The sequence below is a fragment of the Carassius carassius genome, chromosome 4 (genome assembly GCF_963082965.1).
Source record: "Carassius carassius chromosome 4, fCarCar2.1, whole genome shotgun sequence".
Classification (NCBI taxonomy): domain Eukaryota; kingdom Metazoa; phylum Chordata; class Actinopteri; order Cypriniformes; family Cyprinidae; genus Carassius; species Carassius carassius.
The window spans coordinates 19,936,662-19,964,416 of record NC_081758.1 but is presented as its reverse complement, the minus strand read 5'-3'; the positions used below and the strand labels follow the sequence as shown (position 1 = coordinate 19,964,416).

Here is a 27,755-nt window from a genome sequence, read left to right as displayed (position 1 = left end):
TTATAGTGTTCTATTTCAATTTCTTAAATCTCATTTTGTAAAAAAAAAAAAAAGTGAATCGAATCGAATTGTGAGATCAAAATCGTGAATCGAATCGTTACTTGAGTGAATGTTACATCCCTAGCTCCAAACCCATGAATCTTCCCTGCAGACCCACAGGTCACTGCACTGACAACATGCTACTTGACTGTTTCAAAGGAAGTATCTTTGCACTTGAATCACCTAAAATAAAAGAAAATTAATACACATTTATTGCAGGAATAATTAAAAGTGGAGTATAACATAGCATTTTCTCAACTGCTGTTTAACCATGTACAAAGCTGCTGCATTTGTGTGCATGCAAAACACGCAAATACTAAAATCTAACTCCAAACTAATTCAATCTAATTGGTCTGCTATGAACTAACCTTAACTGACCCTAACTGGCAATCAATCAGTAAAGCTAAAGGTCACCAAATAATAATCAAAAATGAAACCTAGGTCAAAGTACTCTAGTAATCAGACATTACAGCTGTCAAAAGAGCCTGTCTGGCATGTATATATTGCCATTATTATGTTTAATTATTGTTATTCTTAATTATTGCAAGAAATTAGGTTTTATGCTGGATTTATGGTGACATTGTGCACTTTGCCTAGGGTGTTTCCAAACTTTTGAAGGTTTGCTATATATTGTGAAAAGTTTCTAAACAATATAAAAGAAGCAAATCCTCCATGATATGGCAGATAACACTGTGAAAGTTCAGGAGGTTTTGATTAAAACCCTTCAACTATTATTATTTAAATAATTATCTAATTTAAATAAAAATTAGAGTCATGCAACTACTGCATTTTAAAATATATCTGCATGAAACAGAAGCAGCAGACGAGCTGAATGAGATGCAGATTCACTCTCTGCCAGCAGATGGTGCTTAAAGCGTTTCCTTGGTTTCGGCTGTAAACAAAGCAGCGCTGCAATTATGGCAAGATGAAAAGAAATAATACCATCCAAACTTTTCTATAGACAGATAGCAGTTCCCCTCAGACATACATTCATATAAACTCCTACCCCTAATTAAATCGTGATTTGTTTAGCGTCTCAACCAATTTTAATCGTCACATATTTTAACTGATTTTCAACCGGCTCACGGTTAATTGTTACATCCCTATTTGGAACATGTATGTTTGGTGGGTACTGATTCAGTACTTGAGCACATGCACTGCACGGTATATTTACTTGCCTTGGGCAGTTTGAACAAGAGTGGTAATTAATTTTTGTAATACATAACTAGTGTTATTGTTACAGAGTGATTTACATGTTGCATTTGTGCAGCTTTAGGAATCTGCCTATACTTTGGTTGCACTTTAAAAAGTCCTATAAGCAAAAACTGGCTATTGAGGCATAGAGTTCATTGGAAATGGATGGAGGTAGCAGTCATGTAGAAAGGTAAACTGTGTGTTCTTGAGTGCACAGGACGGCACTGAGAGGGGATGGCCAAGTTTTGAGTAAGAGAGAGTGGACAGAGAGAGAGAGCGCTAGTCTTCCAGCACATTCCATAGCACTGCCTCTGACAGGCTGTTCTGTGTCCAGGAGGCCGGCTCTGGGGCTGGAGGTAAGAGAGGCTGTTTTAAAAGAGCAAAGAGGTCGGTCCAAGCACACACACTTGAAGTACTGTAGATTCGAACACTCACCCACTCACGTGCAAAGAGACGAATACACAGCTGAGCATATGGATGAAGTAGCGCTACAGAACTGAGCACATGCACATGTTTGATCACATATTGCATTTCAGGATGGTTTGGCTTGATGTCAGTACGATTTGTAGTGACTTAGCAATATGCTCCCACATGTGTTGCACAAGCTGAAACACTCAATGCAAAAATATATAGTGGGGTAAAGAAAGGGCTAATGGTGAAAATCCTTCTATTTTGCAACTTTTTGTTAATTGGCTTCTACTTACACTATGAGTATAGCAATTTAAGAGAAAAGCTGAATTTGAAAAATATTTTAGTTTTCCTTTTTCAAAATATGAAAACATTTAATTTCCTTTACATACAGTCTTTTCCTATTTTCTTTCACTCTATTAGTTCTGGATAATTTTCTGTAATAATAATAATAATTATTATATAATTATATATAATAATTATATATATATATATATATATATATATATATATATATATATATATATATATATATATATATGAAATTATTTTTTTAACAATAATGAAATTTTAATTTTCCATTAGATATTTTCTTATTTTTTAGGTACAAATTATCCTTAGTTTGTTTATTTCTGAATAATTTTGTAAAATAGCCTAAATAATTATGTGATATAAAGTCAGGTCAGGATAAATCGTCTCTAGGTTACGTATGTAACCCTAGTTCCTCGAGGGAACGAGACGCTGCGTCGAAGCGCTTTGGGGAACGCGTTCAGCGTACGCGACTCTGAATATCGTGTGTAATCAGTCCAATGGAAGGGCGTGATGTCACCGACGTGGTGACGTAAGCGACCAGGAAGCTATAAAAGCACGTGCCACGCAGCTGGCGTCAGCTTCGAGTACCAGCAAGCGCCGGCAGGGGTGCCGGGGGTATGGCTCCGAGACGCAGCGTCTCGTTCCCTCGAGGAACTAGGGTTACATACGTAACCTAGAGACGTTCCTCTTCAGGAACTCGAGCTGCGTCAAAGCGCATTGGGGAACGAGTCCTAACGCCGCCAGACTACCAAACCCCTGCCTGGTGTGTATCCGAAGAGCACAGCTCAGGACAGGAGGACAGAAGCGCCTGGAGTGACTGGCATATCTAGGCCATAGAACCTAACAAATGTAGAGGGCGTGGACCACCCCGCAGCGTTGCAGATGTCCAGCATGGATACACCTGCTAAGAAGGCCTTAGAGGCCGCCATACCCCGAGTAGAGTGAGCCTTGGCTCCCGACAGCGGGGGACGACCAGAGGACTCATAGGTGACGTTGATAGCCTCGACTATCCAACGACTAATAGTCTGCTTAGAAGCAGGAGAACCCCTCTTGGGGGGACCGTAGCACACAAGCAATTGGTCAGTTTTTCTCCACAGGGCAGCTCTGTGGACGTATGCGTCCAGTGCTCGAACCGGACACATACAGTTTAGCTTCGCCTGGTCGGGCTCCCGAAAGGGAGGAGGACAGAAGGCCTGCAGCACTACAGGTCGTGGTGTAACAGAGGGAACCTTGGGAACATATCCCGCTCGAGGGTATATGAACGCTTTAGTCATGCCTGGTGCAAAATCAAGATAAGAAGGGGCCATCGAGAGGGCCTGAAGATCTCCTACTCTCCGCAGAGAGGTAATAGCCAACAGAAAAGAGGTTTTAAGTGTGAGATGTCTGTCTGAGATATCTTGAATAGGTTCAAACGGGGGTTTGCACATAGCCTCTAACACCACAACCAAGTCCCACGGGGGAATACGGGACCGTACTGGAGGTCTCAGCCTCAGTGCACCGCGGAGGAAACGTGTAACTAGGGGGTGTCTTCCCAGAGACTGACCGTCGAGAAGGGTGTGGTAGGCCGCAATGGCCACCACGTAGACCTTCAGAGTAGAGTGAGTCAACCCTGCAGAGAGCCTAGCCTGTAGAAACTCCAGAACTGTACCAACTGGGCAGTTTGCTGGGTCTAGCTGGCGGTCTCTGCACCATGAAGTGAAAAGCCTCCACTTCAGGGCGTACAGTTTCCTCGTAGAGGGAGCTCTGGATTGGAGTAGGGTCTCCACAACCTCAGTTGAGAGACCGGCTGCTACCAGTTGTGCCCCCTCAGGGGCCACACCCACAGCTTCCACAACTCCGGGCGAGGGTGAATTATCGTGCCCTGCGCCTGTGAGAGTAGGTCTGTCCTGATCGGTATCTCCCACGGAGAGCCGTCGAGGAGCGAGACTAGATCTGAGAACCATACTCGGCCCGGCCAGAACGGGGCTACTAATAACAGACGGACCCCGTCCCGGCGTACTCTCGCCAGAACTCCCGGAAGCAGAGCGATAGGGGGAAAAGCGTACAGATGAAGCCTCGGCCAGGTCTGTACCATAGCGTCCAGTCCCAGAGGAGCTGGATGAACTAGAGAGAACCAGAGGGGACATTGTGACGTCTCCTGAGTCGCAAAAAGGTCTACTTGAGCCCTGCCAAACACTCTCCATATCTGATCTACCACCCGTGGGTGAAGTCTCCATTCCCCGGGCCTCGGCCCCTGCCTCGACAGTATGTCTGCTCCCATATTTAACTTCCCAGGAATATATACTGCTCTTAATGAGAGGAGTTTGTTCTGGGACCACACCAGGATCTGGTGCGCCAGCTTGTACAAAGGGTGCGAACGCAGACCGCCCTGGTGGTTGATGTAAGAGACCACTGACGTGTTGTCGGTGCGCACCAACACATGGTGACCTCTCAGGTCTGGGAGGAAGTGCTTCAGTGCACGATAAACTGCTAGCATTTCTAGACAATTGATATGCCACGTTAGATGGCGATCGCTCCACAGACCACGGGCAGGGTGGCCACTCATGACCGCACCCCAGCCGGTGAGGGACGCGTCCGTCGCTAGTGTCACACGGCGACAAGGAGCTCCCAGCACCGGGCCCTGATTCAAGAACCAAGGTTTCTTCCACATGTCTAAGGCACTGAGGCAGCGCCGCGTGACCTTGATAGTGCGAAGCGGATTGCCCCTCGGGGAAAATCCCTTGGTCTTGAGCCACCACTGTAGGGGTCTCATGTACAGCAGGCCAAGAGGTATCACGTTGGACGCAGCTGCCATCAGACCCAACAATCTCTGAAATTGTTTGACAGTGAGTGACTGGCCTTCTCTGACTCTCTTGACTGAGATGAGGATCGACTCGATACGAGCAGGGGACAATCGTGCCTGCATCGCGGTCGAGTCCCATACTACGAAAGTACACTCTTCTTGGCGTTCAGTCTCAAACCCAGCTCCCCCATATGTGCGAGAACGACATCTCGATGTCGAACCGCAATCTGCTCTGACTGAGCTAAAATCAACCAATCGTCGATATAATTGAGAATGCGGATGCCCTGCATGTGCAGGGGGGCCAGAGCCGCATCTACACACTTTGTGAACGTGCGGGGTGAGAGTGCGAGGCCAAAGGGAAGTACTCGATATTGGTAGGCTTCGCCCCCGAAAGCGAACCTCAGAAACTTCCTGTGTTGAGGAAGGATGGAGATATGAAAATATGCGTCTTTGAGATCTATCGTGACAAACCAGTCCTCGGACCTGATCTGAGCTACAACATGCTTGATTGTGAGCATTCTGAACTTCAGTCTCATAACTGAACGATTTAAGACCCTCAAGTCTATAATCGGACGCAGCCCCCCATCCTTCTTTGGAACTATGAAATACCGGCTGTAAAATCCGGACTCCCTGTCCTGAGGAGGGACCACCTCGATGGCCCCCTTCTCTAATAGGGTTTCCACTTCCTGTTCCATAACCAGACCCTGCCCGGGGCCCACTATCGTGTGAACGACCCCGTTGAATATAGGCGGCACAGAGCCGAACTGAATGCGGTAGCCTTTTTCTACTATATGCAGGACCCAACGAGATACATTTGGCAGTAGTTTCCACGCTGCTAAATAATCTACTAAGGGAATCAGTCTCTCGAGACTGACCTCTGGTGTAAGAGACCCCCGCAGGGGCGGCGAGCGTCCCAGCCCCGCTACGCGCACGGGCGGAGGATACTGAGAACGATGCTCGCCCGGGGCCGCTGCGCCCTGGAGCACTGGCAGGGTTGGCAGAACGACCCCTAGAGGGCACTGAGGTGGGACGGGCACCGTGGACTGCGGTGCGTACCGTTCTACCCCAGCGGAGGCTGCCCTCTGAAACCCCGGGCCGTTGGCGTCAGGGTTTCTTGGCCGAGGACTTCTTAGCTTCGATAACCGCCCTTAAATCTAACTTGGGCTTAGAAGACCTCGGCCTAGAGCGTCGCTGAGACTCTCGTTCCCGACGCGGAGGAGCACGAGAGGCGACGCTCTGTTTCTGGGCCTCGCGGTGTGAGGAGCTAGGGTGCGGCTGGGGCATCTCCTTCCCAGATGCCCCGAGGGAGCGACGAGGGAGGAACTTATGGAACGCCGCCGCCTGTTTGCGGGCCTCCTGGAACCTGTCGACGACAGAATTAACTGCGTCGCCGAACAGGCCAGTCGGCTGGATCGGGGCGTCCATGAGGCAGACCCTGTCCCGTTCTTTCATATCGGACAGGGTCAACCATAAGTGCCTCTCCGCGGCCACCATAGCTGCCATGGACCGCCCAATCGCTCGGGCGGTCTCCTTGGTGGCGCGGAGGGAGAGATCAGCGGTCCTTCTTAATTCAGAAATATCATGGGACTTGATCTCCTCTCCCTCGTCTAGCTCCTTGAGCAGGTCGGCCTGGTACACCTGTAACAACGCCATGGTGTGCAGACACGCACCAGCCTGACCTGCAGCCGCATACCCTTTGCCCACCAAAGCCGAAGTTGTTCTTAGTGGCTTTGAGGGCAATGCCGGGGCCTTCAGAGACGATGCCGCGCCAGGGGACAGATAGCTCGCAAGCGTCTGTTCCACCCGGGGCATCGCTCTATAACCGTGCTCTCCCATCCCCACTACATTTCCGTAGTAATCAGACGAGGGGATGTAGAGGCGGGCCGAGAATGGACGTTTCCACGACCTGGCGATCTCATCATGCAGGTCGGGAAAGAATGGAAGGCCCCGGCTGGGAGGTGGCTGACTCGCGCGCAGGAAGCGTTCATCCAGCTTGCTTCTCTGCGGTTCGGTAGACTTTTCGGCGGGCCAATCGATACTTAATTTGGCCACCGCGCGAGTAACCACCTCTAAGAGCTCCTCATACTGTAGCGAGTGGGGTGGCGAATCCCTATCGAGCGACTCCACATCGACCTCCTCGGAGGAAGAGAGGCGGAGCGTCGATCCCTCACCCTGAGTGGAAGGAACCGCTGTGCGTGCTTCCGACTCTAGGGATTGGGTGCCGGATCTGCAAGAAGTGGAAGGAGATAGGGACTGGCCCGTCTCCATTCCCTCTACCAGATCGACTTGCGAACCCCACGAGTGCAGCCGCCGTTCTGCCTCGGCAGAAGCGGGACCAGCACCGCGGGGAACGCTGGCGAAGGCCCCCTCCTCGAAGAGGGCCCTCCGGGAACGAAGCAGCCGCAACGACATTCGCTCACAGTGCGGGCAATCGGCCCCCTCGAGAGCCGACTCAGCGTGCTTCGAACCCAGGCAAACCACGCACAGGTTGTGTGTATCCCCACCCGTTATATATCTCGGGCAGGGAGGAACACACAGCCTATAACGCGATTTGGAATCGCCATCTGAGTGCTTAACTTTCGCCTTGCTTTTTGGCATGTCTAGGAGCTCTTTTAACTGGACAGACAACAGTAAATAAGACTCACAAGACGGACAAATGACATTCACACACAGAGCGCTTGCTGAAAGACGCGAAGCTGACGCCAGCTGCGTGGCACGTGCTTTTATAGCTTCCTGGTCGCTTACGTCACCACGTAACTGATTACACACGATATTCAGAGTCGCGTACGCTGAACGCGTTCCCCAAAGCGCTTCGACGCAGCTCGAGTTCCTGAAGAGGAACTAGTTATTTTATTGAGTTATGCACGAAAACCAAAATTGTTTACAACTGTGTGTGGTAATGCATTTTGTATCCTGAAAGTATTTTTAAATAAAATATGCCTTTGATTTTGAAACGAATAGGAGGCTGAGAAGAAAGAAAATAAGAGATTCCAATACCTGATTATTCACTGACAAATGCATCAAACATTGAACTCTCTCTAGTGTTTACATTAGATATCAGGGCTTCCAGTAAATGTTTGGTTGTGAAGGCACACACTGGACTGTGTTTTATCAGCACAATTCAGTGGAATTTTTATGAGGTTGAAAAATGAATGACGTATTGCTTAACTCTGAGTAGAAGGAATGCTTGAAGGTGAGCCATGCGTTGTAACTGTTACTATTATGTTAGGTGAAAAGATAATAGTAAATGAGGGAATGAGGGTTGAGTGATAAATATAGAATCTGTCCTTCCAACAAGACTAGCTATATGATGTGTTTCGTCAGGGGACTTGCATTTAGCGGTGAGATTTATTGTTACTGTTGTAATGACAGTCTCCTATGTTAATAAACAAACTGTATTTCATTTGCACTGTTAAATCTGTCTTTCTGTCCTAGTTGTTTTCTCTAGTCAAGAGAGCTCTTTGGTAAGACAGGCTTCAGCTTCCTCTTCACTTCTGACATTTTATTCTTGTTCTCCCAAGGCTGGTATGATTCGCACTGATTCTGATGAGTACTTCATTGAGCCTCTGGAGCGAGGAACACAGGAACACGAGGAGAGGGGAAGAGTTCATGTGGTGTATCGAAGGTCTGCAGTATTGCAAGCACCATCAGACATCTCATTGGATTGCCAGTCAATCGGTACGTACCACTGGATTATTGAAGTCTTGTGTGCATCTGTTGATTCTAGCCTTGCCCAATTTCCTGTGAATGCCTCAGGACACTGACACTGCCCATAATTCTTGATGTGTTTGAAATCAGATAAGGATCTATTTAACCATTGTTGTTGTTGATTGATGATTGATAAGTTTAATTGATTTAAATTTAAAATTTAATTTTATTGCCATACAAATGTCAAATGCCTCCCCAATTTCTCAGTATTATATGGTTTGCAGCAGGGAGCATTATTATAGTTAATTTACACTAAAGCAAAACCATTAAAAACATTTTCATTACTTGACATAAATGTTAACTGAAATGAAATATATAAAAAATGTATGCTTATTTCAGCTGATTAAACCAAAATATTGAACCAAAATATTGAAAACTTAAATAAAAAATTATAAAATATTAAGAAATATTTAAAAACAGTAAAAAGTAATAAAAAGTAGAAAAACAACAAAATTACTTAAACTTTCAAATTAACATTAAAACAGAAAATAAATATATTCAAAATATTAACAAAAACGTATAGTATCTCTGTGATAAAATAACGTTAGTTTGGAAAATAAAACAAAATATTTAGATCTTAGTTGTATATATATATAATATATATACAAACAACAAATACATTTGTATTTTTATCCTAAATTTTTTTTATGATACATAAAAGTCAGTTTTAACAATGAAAAGTAACATATAGACAGTGATGCATGTACAACAACATTTATGAAAACATATTATGTTTTAAAAATGTGTTCATGACTATGAAGTTAAGTTATTGATTATCAAGAATAATATTATGATGTTGTTTACGAGATAGCATCGCTAACTAGCTATATATATATATATATATATATATATATATATATATATAGTTGTATGTATATATATATATATATATATATATATATATATATATATATATATAGCTAGTTATAGCTAGATAGCTAAAAAGAATAATATTATGATGTTGTTTACGAGATAGCATCGCTAACTAGCTATATATATATATATATATATATATATATATAGTTGTATGTATATATATATATATATATATATATATATATATATATATATATATATAGCTAGTTAGCGATGCTATCTCGTAAACAACATCATAATATTATTCTTGATAATCAATAACTTAACTTCATAGTCATGAACACATTTTTAAAACATAATATGTTTTCATAAATGTTGTTGTACATGCATCACTGTCTATATGTTACTTTTCATAATTTTATATTTAACTGTTGAAGATGCTAAATATATTCAGCCAACAGACTTACAAACTGCTGTAGTTTTGTTTCTCTGAATTTATTCTGAATCACTTAATGCACAGCTCTGTATTTGTATTACAGAGTATTTATAGTAGAGCAAGAAAATTTAATTGTTGAGAGTAGATAATTTTTTCTAGATATAATTTTTTTGATTGAACCCAGGAAAAGAAAAAATAATTTGAGTAAATAAATTAATATTTTTCCCCCAAGCTTTTGAATGAGAAGTAGAGCTAAAGAAATGTATGGTTTATTGGGGCAGATACATTTCTTTACCATATTTTGAAAAGTCATTTTATATTTTGCTAAAATAGATTCAAATTCATCATAGCACGTTTTAGAAATGTATGGCATACTAAAGCATGCCAGAAAGTCATTCTTTGTAGGTGGGCCTGCCCTTTATTGCTGAACAGCATCTTCCCAACCAGATCACACAAACCTTTCTTACAAACCACCATCAGGGAATGTGAATGACTGACAGCACTTTCAATTCACAACCAAATTTTTTTTTGTTGAAGTAATTTTATAATCACGTTCGAACAGTGGGAAGCGCTGGGAAGTCAAGCCCTTTGTGCAGTCGTGACCTTTTGAGATTTTCTTTCAATTCAGTCCCTTCTAAGGAGTCAAGTGCTTGTGTGGTTGTACCGGTTGCCATGACGATGTGGTGGCGTTCCATTGTCCCAGGTGGGAAACATGCCATAGGCAGAGATGATTACGCTCTCATTCCTGTTGCTTAGATAATCACAGCATGCTACTGATAAGATTTGGAAAGTCTTCTCTATTTGGCCAGTGGAGCTTGAAGTTATTGCCATTATCACACCTATTGTGACTTCTTATGTACTACTTTTAAAACCTGACAATATTTAGCTTTATGTGAATTCTGTAAATGACGTATGAGTTAATCCAACAGTTAGCTGAACTGAGGAAGCAGTTCCAACTTGGTCCGAAGTCTGATAAACTGGTGATATGCACATGTGTGAACCGAGCACTTGAATGAAGAGGTGTAACGTTTCATTTATAGAACTGGTTCCATTGTAGAACCAGTTCCAAATTTCCCATAACCGGGAATTTGATAAGACACATGCATTTCAATTCCACTTAACAATTCCCGTGTTCACATTTTTATGTGATTTTAAACAATTCAAGAACAGGAAGGGAAAGAACTTATGCACAGTTTTGTTCTGTGTTCGTTCTCGAACCGTTCTGTGCATTTCCCCTGCAGAAAAGGTAGTTTGGGGCTAGAACAGACTTCTTTCACATCTTGCAACCAATATATACAAAAATGTTTGTGTTCAAAAATGTTAAATGTTTACAACTCAAGTTTATTCACTTTATATGACTCATACCGGTGCTCTTTACCTCACAAGTGCAACGCACTTAGAAAACCCATACATATTAAGCTGTAAATGTGACACTAACATTCAAAAGTATCAGTTTTCAAATCAACATGTACATGTCTATACTGCACTTCAATAATGCAACTAAAATAGGATTACTCAACATGCATTCATTTGATTTGTGTTTACTTTGAGTATGACTTTAGTCGGATTAAAGTAATCAAAATTCTCTGTATACGCGGTAGATTCTTAATCAGAGTATTGTGATAAACAATAGTTATGGTTTATAATCACGCAATTAGTGTGACAACTTCAAAACACCTCAGTGAATTTATTAAGGGGCATGATGATTAAACCATAAATGACACTTTCTTATCTGAGCTGTGCTATACAAACACAATTTTGTGTGTGAATAATAGTAAGACTTCCCCAAGGCCACAGAATAGAAAATGCCTCTTAATAATTTTTGCTTTCATGCAGATAAATTCCAGCACGCTGAGGACCATATTAAAATCGGGTGGAACTATTATCTCCTTAACATGGTTACCACCTAGCTTTATTAATGTGTCTGTGCTGTCACTGCTGTGGCTATAATGGATGACATCTAGGCTTCTGAATGACACAGGAACAACGTGAAGCACAGCTGTGAGATTATAACAGACTTGCCACAGAGTTCTCACTCTCGATAACAAATAAGAAATTGCCATCGTCATCTAGGTTCATTCTCCCTCCAAAGACTCCCTATTTTAAAAGGCCCTATTTTAACCAGCTAAACTTATGTTCCCAAGTGCATGCCGCAGGCGCTCACGCCACGTGGTCTAAAAGTGTTGTCCCTATTCTCTTAATGAGTAATGGGTGTGTTTTTGGGCATAACATGCAATAAACCAATCGGGGTCTCATCTCCCATTCCCTTTAAGAGCAAGTTGTGCTCGTGCAATGGCGGATTCACTATTTAAATGGTGGAATGTTAAAGGGGTCATATGATGCGATTTCAATTTTTCCTTTCTCTTTGGAGTGTTACAAGCTCTTGGTGCATAAAGACGATCTGTAAAGTTGCAAAGACTAAAGTCTCAAATCCAAAGAGATATTCTTGGCTCTGCCACACCCCCCAAAAACGGCTCATTCAAACACACCACCACAACGTCTACATCACTATGTGGAAATATTTGGGTAATGCCGTCCAAATGTGCAAAGGCGTGGTTTCAGTAACCACAGTTAGTGTTGAAACAGCCATGTCAGGGAGATGCTGTCTGTATCTAGGTGAAAACAAAAGCACTTTATTTGGCCTTTCCAAAAGTAGATGCATTTATGAATCTTAAAGATTACTTACAACAGAACAGCTACACATTTTATGCACGACTGTTTCGTGCACCAAGGAGAGGAGGTAATTCTGACTTTGCTTTGACAATCAAACTTTTGAATCAACTACTGTAAGTATGTTTTGTTATTAGTTTAAGTATTTGCTATTGACTGTTCAAATGCGAACTGATGAACTTGAACTAATGGTAAAACTAAGGACTTTGTTAACTGTCTTTACATTTATTTTGAAAGATGAAGCTCGTGATTATGGAAAGGGGTTTTACATTTCCGACGAGTGCTTGTGGTGTTTAGCCAATCACAATGGACAGGGTCAGTTGGCCAATCAGAGCAGACTGCGCTTGTCAGAAGGAGGGACTTTGTAGAAAACTACGCATTTGAGAGAGATGGTGCATAGAGGACCTACAATAATGTACAATATTTGAAAAATAATGTGTTTTTGAACATTAAAGCATGTCAAAATATTATGTTACACCAAATACACAAAATAATGATCTTTAAAAAAGCATCATATGACCCCTTTAATTTTATCAGGCTAATTCTGATACACGCAATGAATATCCATTATGACATGTTTATATTTATGTAGCCTACACAATAATATTCTTTTACACTGTAATCCTTTAATTTTCAATATTTGGCATGTTTGTGTGCTGCTGCGTGTCCCTGTGTGTAATAAGCAAAGTGAACGCGCGTTGTGGACCCACCCAGAAGTGCATTTTCAACTAACGTGGTCTTTAAATAACAAAAAAATTAAAATAATAGACTTTAGACCAGTTTTGAGTTGTTCATGGTGCAATCTTATTTCAGTTCCTCAAAATAGTAACACTACAACAATGCACCTGAACACTTCTTTTTTAGACCATCATGGCCATGGGCGCACAAATGGACGCAAATGCATTTGCTATTTAAACAATGCTGTGCAGGATGGGAAAATGAGAACTGTGTCGGGCTGAAACTAGCAAAAACACTTGCACCACATTGCGCTGGGTTTATGATAAGGCCCACTGAGTCATCTATCTGAAAGGTCATTAGGTCTGGGGGAACAGACAACATCAGAACATTGATGAACCCATTTAGGGTAAATTGCAGACCAGGCTGCTGCAGCTTACTGAGTTTACTCCTCAGATGATTTGTCACTGGCTGTAAAGATTGGCTCCAGTCTCTGGAGAGATGATTTTAACCAAAGTGAATAACAATTACAGTGGGTGAAAGCCTCAGCATAACGCACTGGGTAAAGCCGAGTTCAGACTGCACGATTTTCAAAGTAGTTGGGTCACTGTTCTTTTCACACTGCATGACTATCTTGGCCAGCATTCAGTCACTGCTGTGTTCACACTGCACGAAGGATCGGCCACAGAAGGTTTCACACTGCATGACTTTACAATAGGAAGAATCGCCGACAGCTCTGTCTGGCACGCAAACTATGTTTCACAACCAAACACACGCGAGATGTGACAAGGAAACAATGCGATATCACACGTGCAAGACCGGAGTTTTCACGTGAGACTGGGATAGCTCAGATGAAACGTCAAACAGACACGGGTGCTCCTGCTAAATTTATACTAATTTATCTTCCATTTCATGGGTTCAAATAGACCGAGAAGAAAGCCTTTTTCTGAAATGAAGCCATATTTGCTGACATTGTGGTCTATAACTCTTCCCCGAACTCCCCGCTGCTCTGTATCTTGCTCTCTCATTGGCTGTCGGTCATTGCCGATATAGTTTTAAGTCAGAACACTTTTCAGACAGCATGATTTTAAATCGCCGACAGGTCCAGATATTTAGCATGCCAAATATGTCACGGGCATCGGCGACTCATCAACGATTCTCTCAGATCACGTCTTTGCTCATTCACACTGCGTGATTGTCACTTGCGTGAACGAGCTCAGATTTGCCTGTGATTTCGGGCATTTGTCGGCGATTTCTCAAAACCTGTCGGCGAGCCAAAAACTGGGATAAAATTGTGCGGTCTGAACGCGGCTTAAGGCTTCTATTAGCATGCTGCAGTTGCTAGGCTTTCAAATTAAACATGCTAGATCAAGAACGAAGGAAGAGAGAAAGAGACTACGCTTCCTCTTAGAATCCCTGTTAGATTTGGCGTGGAAAGCAGTGTAGCACTTTCAGCTTTTGTCTCTGACCTGACAGCATCTCAAGGGGTAGATCCAGATTTGGCGAATGGAAATGGTTGTTTATGTTTGAAACGGAGCATGCTGAGCTTGAAGGAATTGGTGGATCCTTCAATACAAACAGCTGAGGAAAATGAAAACAGCCCCTTAGACACAGAATTCCTCCACCATTTGCAAGGGATTGTTGTTAGAAAATGTCAAGCCGAATATAAAAGGTGAGACCGACATATTGAGATAAAGAGAGTTATCTGAGGATGACTTAACTGAAGACTGAGATATATTGTCAACCTTAATCCTTAAAGGTCACGTTTTTCGTGTTTTTTTGAAGCTTTGATTGTGTTTACAGTGTGCAATATAACATGTGTTCATGTTTCGTGTGTAAAAAAACAGTATTTTTCACACAATTCACTTATCTTTATACCGCTGTTTTCACTGTCATAAAAACGGGCTGATGACTTCCTTGTTCTATAAAGTCCCTCCTTCAGAAATACTTAGTGAGTTCTGATTGTGCCAGCGGTTCCTGTGTTGTGATTTGACAGCAGCTGAGCGCACGCTGCCCTCCTGGAAACGCGATTGGGCTAGTTTTGGACTGGTTTTGAGAAGCAAGTGGGCGGGATTTGTTTTGAGAACCTGGCAATCCTGATCTGAACGCACGTGCTGGAGATGTACTTCTAATCACAGAACGCCTTTACTGACGAGATGCGCATGAAAATCGCATTCGATTTTTTGCACAGCGCTACCATCTAGATAACAAAGCTAAACAGTGTTGCCCTTTGTGTAATAAGTTACAGAAAATGTTAAACGCACCAACTTAAATAAGAAAATACACTTACCGGTTGTGGTTCATAAACAACGCCTTCTCCAGACAAAGAGGGAACTGCTCCATCTTTCAAGAATAATCTTTGTGCGAATCAGGCATTAAAATGATTGAGATTGAGGAAGCTGTCCTCAGCAAAATGTGCTGGACATAGTTTTACATGTGGATTATAATTTTCGGGAACCGAGTTATACATAAATTGTAACCATTGATCTCTAAGTACAGCATCCCTGGGAAGGCCAAACAAAGATGATTGTCTCCGAGATGAAAATAACAGCGTTTCGATGACATGGCGACAAACACACGCAAATGCAACGCAACTCTTCCTCTTCTCCGTCGGAGCGCAACAAGACCACGCCCCCTTTTTTGTGTATTCCTGTGGGCGGAGGTTAGTCAAAAAACTGTTTTAGTGACGTCATTACTGCAGGAAGTAGAAGGATGTAGTCCAAACTGGTCGTTCGATGTAGGCGAATTCTGTTAAATAAAATATCTCGCTTGGCATTGAAGTTTGAGCTTTAGAATTTTACAGATATTATTTATACTCTAACAACAACATTACACACTAACTAAAGTTTGAAACATGGGATCATGAAGAACGGGACCTTTAAGCAGTTTTTACTTTTGCAGTTTAAACTCTTCACATCTGGACTTAATTGCTTTTATTGTCATTTCTTCATTGCAGTGCCATGTTCTAGAGGATGCACTGAAATGTCGACCATCAAAAACTGATAATAGAAGCTGTAAAGTTGTAAATTTCAACCAAGAATAATTCTGTCTAATTCTGTCTATTCACCCCAATGTGGTTTCAAGCCTGTATGACATTATTTCTTCTGTGGAACACAAATGAAATGTATTTTGAAGAATATTTCAACTGTTTTTGCCCATACAGTATAAGTCAGTGAAGTCATTCATTGTATGAACAAAAATAAACCGAGAAATGTTTAAAGTTTGTAAATAAATGATTTTTCATTTATCTGACCTATCCCTTTAATGTCAAAATAATCAAAGTAAATATGAATGGCAGCTGATGATGATGATACTTTACAAATAAATAAATAAATTACAGTTGAACATATTGTTGTCAAAATTCAAACACAGTATAACGAATTGAGTTTGCTCTTCCAAATTAAGTTAAAATACTTAAAACTAACATTTTCAGTTCACTCCTCATGGAAACTGACTTATTTAAAATGATCTTTTTGGAGTTTCAGATTTTTCATCAGGCTGGATGAGATAATGTTATTATTTAAGGCAAGTAGTCTGCATAGCAGGGGACGTTTTACTATAGGTTCTAAAATGTATTGCCCATGTTGTCTCCAATGCTTTTTAGACCTTGAATTCACTTAGTGAAAGCTACACAAGCAAGTACAGTTGGCTTTTCTGAGAAATAACGTGTCAACAAAGTAAAGCTATGTGTTTAAGCAGCGAACGCAAGAGGCTAAATTGTGAGTAAGGAAATCCCTCGAAGAGCCATTCCAAAATCCCCTGCTGTTCCATTGTGCTGTCAATTACATCAACATAAATAATTTCCCACATCAGGAATAAAAAGGCTTTAAAGTGACTTTTCATTGGACTAAATAGAAAACTAGACTCTTTCCCAGCCCACATAAAGACAGTAAAAAAAACACTGCTGACATATGAAGACACACAAGCTAGTCAGATTTGCACCAGCAATTCTGAGTAGGAAGTTCTTAGAGTGTTAATTGGCATATATAAAACCATAGGAGATGATTTTTGCATTTGTTTGGAGATGTGTGGCGTCAACTTAAAACACTGTAGTTTAGCTGATTAGCAGTCTTTAGCCGTTTATGTGCAATTGCCAGAGATTTCATCATGATGCTCTTGAAAATTTCTTGATCAGGGAAATTAGCAATGTAGATGATAAAAGCAATGTTTTGTTATTTAGCCAAGTTCTAAATTATATTAACATGTTAGATAACAGTTTTTAGGATTTCAGTCTTTTTCATAAATAAGCAAATGGACTTTTGATGTTCACACTTATGTAGTTCTCTAGCCAGTTTCAATAATTAACCCTTGCTAAAGACTCCTGCCCTTTTCTGTTATAAATTAACCAGAATACAAGTGGATATCCAAAGGGATAAGATGAAGTTGTCATGAAAATATTGTGGTCCATTGCCAGATGAAACAGGGCTTCTAGTATAACTTGCTGGCCAATGCAAATGTCATGTATAAGAAAACTTAGAACCCTTTGAGACAAGTATTGCCTATTACAGCACCTCTATTGCATAACAGAATGTGCCGTACATAATAAATATGTCCTTAAGTATGTCTTTAACAAGTGTAATAGCAACATGCCTTTGGGCAAGTCACTGCCAACTTCAGAAATATACTGTTTGAATAGGTTTGAATATCCTAAGTTTAATAAGATAGAACACTGATCTTGTCGGTGGCATTTTTTTTTTTTATTAAAAGCTTTAGCCGAAGCAGAAACTATAAACGAACACCTGCTGATATTATCATATAGAATTAAGAAAATAAATGAATTTGTAGTTTGATTTCCATAATTCTTCCTGCAGGTTTGTACCATGACTGACTCAAAGAATGAATTAGGTGCTTCTATCAGTTATTCTTGGCTAAAGCCTCCTTTTGTAACGATATATTAATGTTTAATTCAACTTTGCATGATGGGAAATGGGTTCCTCAGCTGAGGAGCTAATTACATTTACTAAACTAAAAGCCACACAATGAATTCTGATAAACGGCTAATGCAAAGTTTAAAAAATGAGCACATTAATACCAGCCATTGCTTTCATTTAGCAATGTGCACATCAAGATTTAAAGGGATCATATGATGCTGCTAAAAAGAACATTATTTTGTGTATTTGGTGTATTGAAATGTGTTTATGTGGTTTAATGTTAAAAAAAACACATTATTTTCCACATACTGTACATTATTGTTTCTCCTCTATGCCCTGCCTTCTGAAACGCGTCGATTTTCACAAGGCTTATCTCTCTGAAAAGCGAGGTGCTATGATTAGCCAGCTATCCAATGCGTTGTGATTGGCCCAATGCTTCAAGCGTGAGACAGAAATGTTTTGCCTCTTAACATATTGTAATGCCTAGTCTGGCCGGAACATAAACATAAAACAAATTAGAAACTTGATATAAACATGATTTCTAGTCATGTTCTCTTTAGGAAGGCAAAAACAAATTAGTTTTGCTTTCTCAACGGAACGGCATCACACACTTTCACAGTGAAACACACAGCCTTGAGTGAGCAGAGGCTGGAGGCCTAGAGTGAGCCGCAGTCTAGAGTGAGCCGTGGCCGGCTTGAATGAGTGTTAACTTTAATAACAAATATCTCTTTGGATTTGAGACTTTAGTCTTTGCAACTGCACAGATCTTCTTTATGCACCAAGAGCTTTTAACACTCCAAAGAGAGAAATTTTAAATTGCATCATATGAACCTTTTAATTGAAACCTCCCGAGTTTCTTCTGCCAAGCTTGGCCTTTTCATCAGAGAGAGGTATGTGCAGCTCTCCAATTCTCCATCAGTGACCCTTTCTTTTCGAAGTTCAACACCAGCCAGTCAAGAGGAGAATATTGCATCTTATGTTTGGTGAATTGACACAATTATCCTCTTAAATTAATTAAATTCAGTAATCATTCAGGCACTGTTCTTTCCATATTCCCTTTAGAAATTAAGTCGTAATAGCTGATGCATTTATTCCATGAGCCATTGTTTTAATTATCCTCCAGTCTTGGCTCTTAAGTTTGTCCTGTTGAGGAAAACCTTGTGAAAGCATTTTCACATCATTTGAATGTGTCATTAGAGTCAGGAAGTTTCTCGATGGGTCTCCGTTCCATTGAATCACTCCTTTGCTGTGCCATCTGGCAGTCAAACAGGACAGGCTTTGTTATCATTCCATAATACCATCTTCTTTCCTGTCTGTGCAAGGTTTGCTGGAATTAGACACAAGCAAATTGACAAAATTCTTAGAATTCTTGGCCTACAGAATGATGTCATAACCGCTGCATATTTTATTCCATGAGTAATTTATTAACAGAAATAAAAGAAAAGAGGGAAATCTTCAAGGGCTGACAGAGATGATGCCCAATGACTGGGGTTAACATCCAAGAATGTATTCCACTTGAGATACTGATGTGGATATATCATGCATTGAGTTTCTTTTCATGTCCCTACTTATAAAGCTTCTGGCAATTATTCTGCTTTAAATGAGCAAAAACCACAGGCAGTAGTAGTGTGCATTTATGCTGTTATTAATGTTTATTCTGGAGTTAATGTTTTTTTTTTTTTATGGACTAATGTTTATCATGTTAAGCTATGTTTTAATGTTGCTTCCTAGCAGGAATTTTACTTTTTGTTTGCACCTGGTTTAATTTATTCAAGGCTTAATATTAGGTCTTAGCTGCATTTCCGTCAATGTGGCCACATCTGTTTTTGTTTTGGAGAGGCAAAGAACGTTGTGGCCTGTTTTTCTTGCTTTCTATTTGTGTATGTGTGTCTGAGGTGTTTACATCTGGGCTGTTAAGAGGTCACCCCCATGGGCCATTCCATGCTGGAAAACAAAGCGTAACAGGCAATCGAAGTGGCACAGTGTCTCTGTGTAGTCATCAAATATGACATATACCAGGATCCTTCAAGCTCCCTTCTGTCACTGGAGTTTAATGGACAGTATCTGTAGGGGATATCACACCATATGAGGTTTTCATCCTCATGAATGAATTATAGACATACATTTTTTCACTTTCATGGTGCGCTGTATAAGGCCGGCAGAATCCTTTGAGAGCTGAACCCACTGACACCAACTGTTTTCCTATTATATTTACAGCATAAACAACAATATATCAGCATGACAGGAAAGTGTTCTCCTCTCCCTCCTCTTAACTGTGAAGGATATTGTTCTTTGAGACAGCAGTGAGATTTAGCTGTCAGATGTCGTCAGTTTCACAGATATTTGAAACGATGCGATGTGAATCACATTATGGATACTTAGTAAAATAGCGCAAATGTGAGTATGGTGTTGTTGTTGTTTTTTTACATCCATAATAAAGAGAATTAGAAAGAATCACTTACATTTCAGCCAAAATTTCATCATTTGGTTTAAATATTTGATCTCTAACGTCCGATAGTTTTCAAAGATGGCAGAGCATCAAGCTTTTCTTTTTCTAAGAAAGTAAAACTTTTATTCAGAAAGGATGCATTAAATTAATCAAAAGTGACAGTAAACACATTTATAATGTTACACAATATTTCTATTTCATGTAAATGCGTTTATAAATTCTAAAAAAAAAAAAAAAAAAAAAAGAATTCTTCGCATTGAAAAATCTAAAAAAAAAAAAAAAAGTTTGTATTACAGCATATTAGAATGAAATATTAGAAATATTACAGAAAAATCAGTGAAGCAGGACAACAGTTGCTCATTCTCCATTCACTTGGATTATGAGCTCATCTTGCTCTGCGCATCGCTAAATGACCCAGTGTGACTGCTAAAAATTGTGTGTGTGTGTGTGTGTATGTATGTATATATATGAGTAATGAGTAATTACCAACCCTAAATGTACGAACAGTAGTGTGTGTGTGTGTGTGTGTGTGTGTGTAATAAGAAATATGGCTTTTGAGGATAATGGATATAAACTCATTTTTTCATGTACAGAGACCCTTTGAACAAACAGAAAAAAAGATAAGAATTAATCAACATCACCAGAAGATATTTAAAGTCACAATCAAAAGTTAAAGATAACCTGGCACACTCCAATAAGGCCAAGTGTGTTCTTGAAGCCCTTTTACAGTAAGCCCCCCACTTTTGTACTCCAGCTTTAGGAGGGCGACGCTTGCTAACTCAGCTGCTCTCGTTTACAAGAACCAGCTTATGTCCTAATAAAGAGTTCAAGTAGCTCCCAGCACATTAGATCACAGCTAGTGGTGTTATCCAAGAGCGCCACATGGGAAAATGGAGGAGATGCCTCCTGCAGCATCTTTTGATCATGATGCTGTTTGTTATTAGCATGCTGTTGCCTGCTAATTGTTTATACTTTCAGGGAAAGAAAACCACCTTAACCCATCAAAGACATAGTCGTTAATCCTAACACACGTTTTCTTTAAGGAGAGCAGGGGGACCTATTTTCTAAACCAAGAAAGAACAGGAAAAAAAGAAAAAGATATCCTGTTACACTGTTCCTGTCGAGATTCACTGCATTGAAGTCTTTTATATCCTTGCTTAGAAGGGTAATTGGATTTCTAGATTTTTTAGCATGCCCAATTTGTTTATCAAAAAATGTCAGAGTAAGCGGATTTCATGTTGCCATGTACTGTCAGTTCAATTGGTTTATTTTGTCCCACAAATGCTTTCATTTTGACAGTGTGTGCAATCTTTACTTTAAAAATACTATAAATGTTATCAGGCAAAATTATGCCTTTATGTAAACTCTTACTCTTTTCCATTTAGACCTTTGTTCTGGGAGAGGAATGGATGTGATATTTAGCACTCACGAAATATAATGAGGCCATGTGGTAATTATATTAAACCAAAGAGTTGAACCAACGCTCAGGGTGCTCCAAATGTTTCTTTATGTCATCGTTTTAAAAGATGCCATGTATGCATTCAATTTCCCCTCCACAGCAGAGCAAAGAATCGAAATGAGATTGAGTTGAGGTGAACACAAACACACAAATACACACACACATTTGTTTTTTTCCGTAGCGGACTTTCCTTTCAAGTTGTTATTATACTGAGCTAATGATATTTTCCGTCCCTTAATCCTGAACCTGAAAATGTTTGGCATTTTTACAATATTAATAAGACATTTTCAGTACGTTTATTAATCCGTTTTCCTTGTGAGGCCTGGTCAAACCTGACTAGAAGTTATTAAGAGGGTTATGATTTACACAGAAATTATATAATTATTTTTGTTATCAAATCTTTTCATTTTTTCTTTCTTTATTATTTCTTTCTGTGGAACCTAAAATAAGATATTTTGAGAAATGTCGTTTTGTCCAGTGAGCTCCAAGACTTTACATACATTGGTTTACATTCTTCAAAATATATTTTCTGTTAATGTAGCCAACACACACACACACACACACACACACACACACACACACACACACACACACACACACACACACACACACACACGCACACACACAGACACACACACACACACGCACACACACAGACACACACACACACATACACACTTCCAATGTGAAAACCTAGAAATACTTCATGGATTATTTGACCAACACATTTTGGACTGCAGAGCTAACAACTTTGCGCTTACATTGGATGCAGCGAGGCTCTGTTTTGTAGTCTAGACATGGTAGATTTCCACTGGTGATCTGGATGGTCTCATTTGCCATCAAAAGTCATTTTTAGAATTAAGGCCAGTGAGTTAGGCAGGTTTGCCATGTGTGTGCTATCCTCACTTTACCTTTTTTGAAAGACAGCCCCTCAAGAGAATGAGGGCATGCATGGAGACGCTGTGGACCAGGGAACCTGCGAGGCACACACAGCACGTCTGAGGGGAAGCCCTGTGCTTTTTGAAGTGGAACTTTAGAGACAGTGTTTACTCTTCTGGGAGCTGGGCCACACAAGAATGCGTGTGTCATGACGGGATGCAGGAGCTGAGGAATGTTCCTCACAATCCCCACACTGTAGACCAGAGCCAGCCAGAGAGCAAGATGTTTGAAATATTTATTTTAGCATCAACATTTAAAAAAAAAAAGCATTGGTTTATAGCCTGCTGGATCATGAAGAGACCTTGTGGATTGCTTTCTGTTGTTCTTGGCTGGCATCCGCTTGCACTCTGTGAAAAAACGTACTCGGTTACTAAACGTAACCTCGGTTCTCTCTAGAAGAGCGAACGAGTACTGCGTCTTAGCTAAGACGCTACGGGAAAAGTCTCTTTTCACGAAATACTGAAGCAAAAAATTATCCTTAATTTTGTATTTTTGTAAAGCGCATTTGCAGCAGTACACAGCCATAGGCTAGACGGCTCGTTCGCTCATTGGCTTGTTCTGCGGCAACTGCACAGCCTATCGAGCGCGGGCTGATGCAACATCAGACCAATAAGGGCGCTTCGCGCCCTTCTTGCCACTTCCCGCCGAAACGGGTGTGGCTCAACCTATAAAAGGAGCTCGAAAAGGCTGACTCACCTGATTTATTTCATCGCCGAAGCGAACCAGAGTGAATCGTGCGCACGGCAGAGAACGCAGTACTCGTTCGCTCTTCTAGAGAGAACCGAGGTTACGTTTAGTAACCGAGTACGTTCTCTTACGAGAGCTCTCTCGTACTGCGTCTTAGCTAAGACGCTACGGGAACCCAATGTAAAACGCCGTGCGCGCAGGGATCACACACCAATAAACCTGAAGCAACGCCCAGGATTTACAGTGCACAGTCACCTGAGGGACTCACAGAGAGTCCAGGACAGAAAAGGGAAAAAGCCCTCCGTCCCATATCTAGCAGCATCTGTAGATGCGGCAATATGACGTCACACAGCCGAGGCAAGGCCTGACCAATGTGGCAATGCGGGTCTTACGCAATACTGCCCATATAACAGTCGGCAGCGCATAGCGCTCGTGAACTCAGAATTCCCCTCAGGGCCCTGATTCGCCTATACCGACAGCAGCCTTGCTTGCAAGGCGGGAACCTCCAGGTTATAGAACCTGATAAATGTAGACGGCGAGGCCCAACCTGCCGCCATACATATATCCTGCAAGGAGATCCCAGTAGACCACGCCCACGACGAGGCGATGCCTCTTGTGGAGTGTGCTCTGACGCCCAACGGGCACTGAAGGCCCCTGGAAGCATAAGCTAACGCTATGGCGTCAACTATCCACCTGGATAGAGTCTGTCTCGAAACAGCCATTCCCTTGGAACGCCCACCGAACGAGACAAATAGCTGCTCCGTCTGCCGAAAGGCAGCAGAGCGAGACACATAAGCTCTTAAAACCCTGACAGGGCAAAGAAGACTCGAGTCTCCATCCTCCCCTGACACCGGCAGGGCAGACAGGGCAATAACCTGAGCCCGAAACGGTGTGTTGAGGGATTTCGGCACATAACCGTGCCTAGGTTTGAGTATGACTCTTGAGTCATTGGGCCCAAACTCCAAGCACAACTGGCTCACCGAGAGCGCGTGCAAATCACCCACACGCTTCACAGAAGCGAGAGCCAACAAGAATACTGTCTTGAACGACAGATGCTGAAGGCTAATCGATTGGATAGGCTTGAAAGGGGGACCCTTCAAGGCCTCCAAAACCGCCGCGAGGTCCCACATAGGGACTGACGGAGGTCTGGGAGGATTCAGCCTCCTAGCTCCTCTGAGGAACCGGATGACTAAATCATTCCTTCCTATTGACTGACCGGACGCCGTTTCAGAAAACGCCGCGATGGCAGCCACATAAACTTTGAGCGTGGATGGGGCTCTGCCCTTATCCAACAGCTCCTGAAGGAAGGGGAGGACCTCCGTCACCTCACAACTAAGGGGTGAATAACCTCGAGCTGTGCACCAGCTGGAGAACACCGACCACTTCGAGGCATACAGACATCGTGTCGACGGAGCTCTAGCCTGAGTGATGGTATTTAGCACTCCCACTGCGAGATCAGCGGGTAACCATTGAGTGCCCATACATAGAGGGACCACAACTCCGGTTGAGGGTGCCAAATCGAGCCCCTGGCCTGCAAGAGGAGGTCTCTCCTCAACGGTACCGGCCACGGGGCGACATCTGCTAAGTGCATCAAATCTGGGAACCATGGTTGGTTCTTCCAAAGAGGTGCTACAAGCAGTATTGAACATCTTGTTTCTCTCACCCGTTCTATCACCTGCGGAAGGAGGGAGACGGGAGGGAACGCATAAAGCGGGCAGCACGGCCATCTCCGTGACAGCGCGCTTTCGTTCTTGGAAAAGAACGCGGGGCAGTGAGCGTTTTCGTGGGACGCAAAGAGGTCTACCTCCGCCATGCCAAATCTCTCCCACAACAGCCGGACTGTTTGCAGGTGTAGAGACCATTCACCCGTAGGAACATTGCCTCTGGACAGCCTGTCTGGACCCAGATTCTGCAGTCCAGGCACATGCACGTTGCGCTGAGCCCAAATCAGGAGGCGTTCCGTCAGCCTGCACAGGTTTCGGGACCCGAGACCGACCTGGCGATTTATGTAGGACACCACGGACATGTTGTCCGAACGGACTACGACGTGGTGATCCTTGATATGGGGACAAAAGCGCGTCAGCGCGTTCTCCATTGCCAGCATTTCCAGGCAGTTGATATGATGGAGCTTTTCCCGTTCTGACCATAGGCCAAAGGACGGTCTGCCTTCGAGCAGCGCTCCCCATCCCGAAGTGGAGGCGTCCGTCGACACCATTTTCACACTCGGGGATGTCCCCAGGCTTACACCTGATCGGTACCAGCCGTTCGCTGTCCAAGGTGCTAGAGCCGCAATACAGCTCTGATCGACCTTGAAATGCAGTCGGCCAGACGCCCACGCTCTGCGCGGCACCCGAGCCTTCAGCCAGAACTGCAGGGGGCGCATGCGGAGCAAGCCCAGCCGCAGAACCGGAGATGCTGAGGCCATGAAACCCAGCATCTTTTGACAGTGTTTGAGCGACACAGTCGCGCCACAGCGGAAAGAACTCGCTGCACGCTGAATGCCCATCGCGCGCTGTGGTGACAGCCGCGCCGTCATGGAACACGAGTTCAGAACTATACCCAGAAACAGGATCGTCTGACTGGGGTTCAGCGAACTCCTCACCCAATTGACACTGAGGCCGAGCTTCTCGAGGTGATCGAGTAAAACGGCTCTGTGGTCCACGAGCTCCGCTCATGATCGGGCCAGAACCAGCCAGTCGTCCAAATAATTCAGCACTCGTATGCCTCTGAGTCTGAGAGGAGCGAGCGCTGCATCCATGCACCTCGTAAACGTACGAGGAGCTACGGACAAGCCGAATGGCAGGACTGCAAACTGGTATGCCTGGCCCTCGAAGGCGAATCTCAAATATCGCCTGTGGTTTGACGCTATCTGTATTTGAAAATACGCGTCCTTCAGATCTATTGACATGAACCAGTCCCCTCTGCGAATCTGCGCAAGGAGCTTCCTGGTCGTGAGCATTTTGAAACTGCGTTTCATCAATGCCTGTTCAGCTGTCTTAGATCCAGTATGGGCCGGAGACCCCCGTCTCTCTTGGGCACCAGAAAGTATCTGCTGTACAGCCCCCCCTCGCTTTGAGACACAGGCTCTACAGCCCCTTTGCTCAACAGTTTTGATATTTCGGCCCGAAGTATGTGTGCTACTTCTGTTTTGACCGTAGTTTCGACGCGCGCTGAAAAGCGCGGTGGGCGTCGAGAAAACTGTAGCGAGTAGCCTCTCTTTATAATGCCTAGCACCCAATCCGAAACCCCTGGAAGCACTGACCATGCATCTGCATGAATGGCTAAGGGCTGGATGCGAAACGCGCTCTGTTGACTGGGCAACGGCGGCGCTCGAGTGTGCTGCGCATCTGAGGCGGGGAGCGCACTGATCACAGCGGGCAGATCGCTCTTCCTCGACCCCGTTCCGGCGCTTAACCGACTGGAGGGAGGCTGAACGGGTCCCGTGGGACTCGATATATCTGCAAGTAACCGTGGGCTGCATGTGTGCACTTTTACCACTTTCAACTCGCTGTCTGCCTGTGCAGAATGTACGTGCACGGGCCTCGTTTTTACAGAAGCCCCGCGCCGTATGTGACATAGTGTATGTGGGCACTGGGAAGTGGGCACGTTTACTATGCGGCGCGCTCGACCGATCTGTGTCGATCTTATGTGCGCTAGCCCTGTGTGCAGGGCTGTGCTTACATGTGGAGATGGGCACTGGGTAGTGGGCATCGTCACTGCATTTATAGCACCATCGGCCGTGGCCGGACGAGCATGCACGGGTTTCGTTTTTACAGAAACCACATGACGCGTGTGACATAGTAATTGTGGGCACTGAGGGGTGGGCACGTTTACTATGCAGTGTGCGCGACCGACTTGAGTTGACATTATGGGCGCAGGCCCTGTGTGCAGGGCTGTGCTTACATGTGGAGATGGGCACTGAGGAGTGGGCATCGTCACTACATTTATAGCACCATCGGCCGTGGCCGGACGAACGTGCACGGGTTTCGTTTTTACAGAAACCACATGACGCGTGTGACATAGTCATTGTGGGCACTGAGGAGTGGGCACGTCTACTATGGAGTGCGCATGATCGACTTGAGTCGCTTTTATAGGCGCGAGCCCTGTGTGAAGGGCTGTGCTTATATGCGGAGATGGGCACTGAGCAGTGGGCATCGTCACTACATTTATAGCACCATCGGCCGTGGCCGGGACACCAGAAATTACACCTTTTTCGGGAAATATCTGGGTAGCCGTGATAACGGTTTTCGTGTGCAGGCAAGCGGGCAACCGTACAGGCTTGCGTATTGCAAAACACGCTGAAACAGTCA

At 43.1% G+C, this 27,755-nt stretch overlaps 1 protein-coding gene across 1 annotated transcript in view; it reads left to right on the top strand.

Annotated features, from left to right (window-relative positions):
* Positions 1-27,755, top strand: part of LOC132139442 (A disintegrin and metalloproteinase with thrombospondin motifs 3-like) — a 125,309-nt gene that overhangs the window by 27,164 nt on the left and 70,390 nt on the right. The window contains exon 4 of the mRNA XM_059547803.1: positions 8,257-8,413. Within this exon, the coding sequence (XP_059403786.1) occupies positions 8,257-8,413 (157 nt within the window). The remainder of the gene's footprint in view (positions 1-8,256; positions 8,414-27,755) is intronic.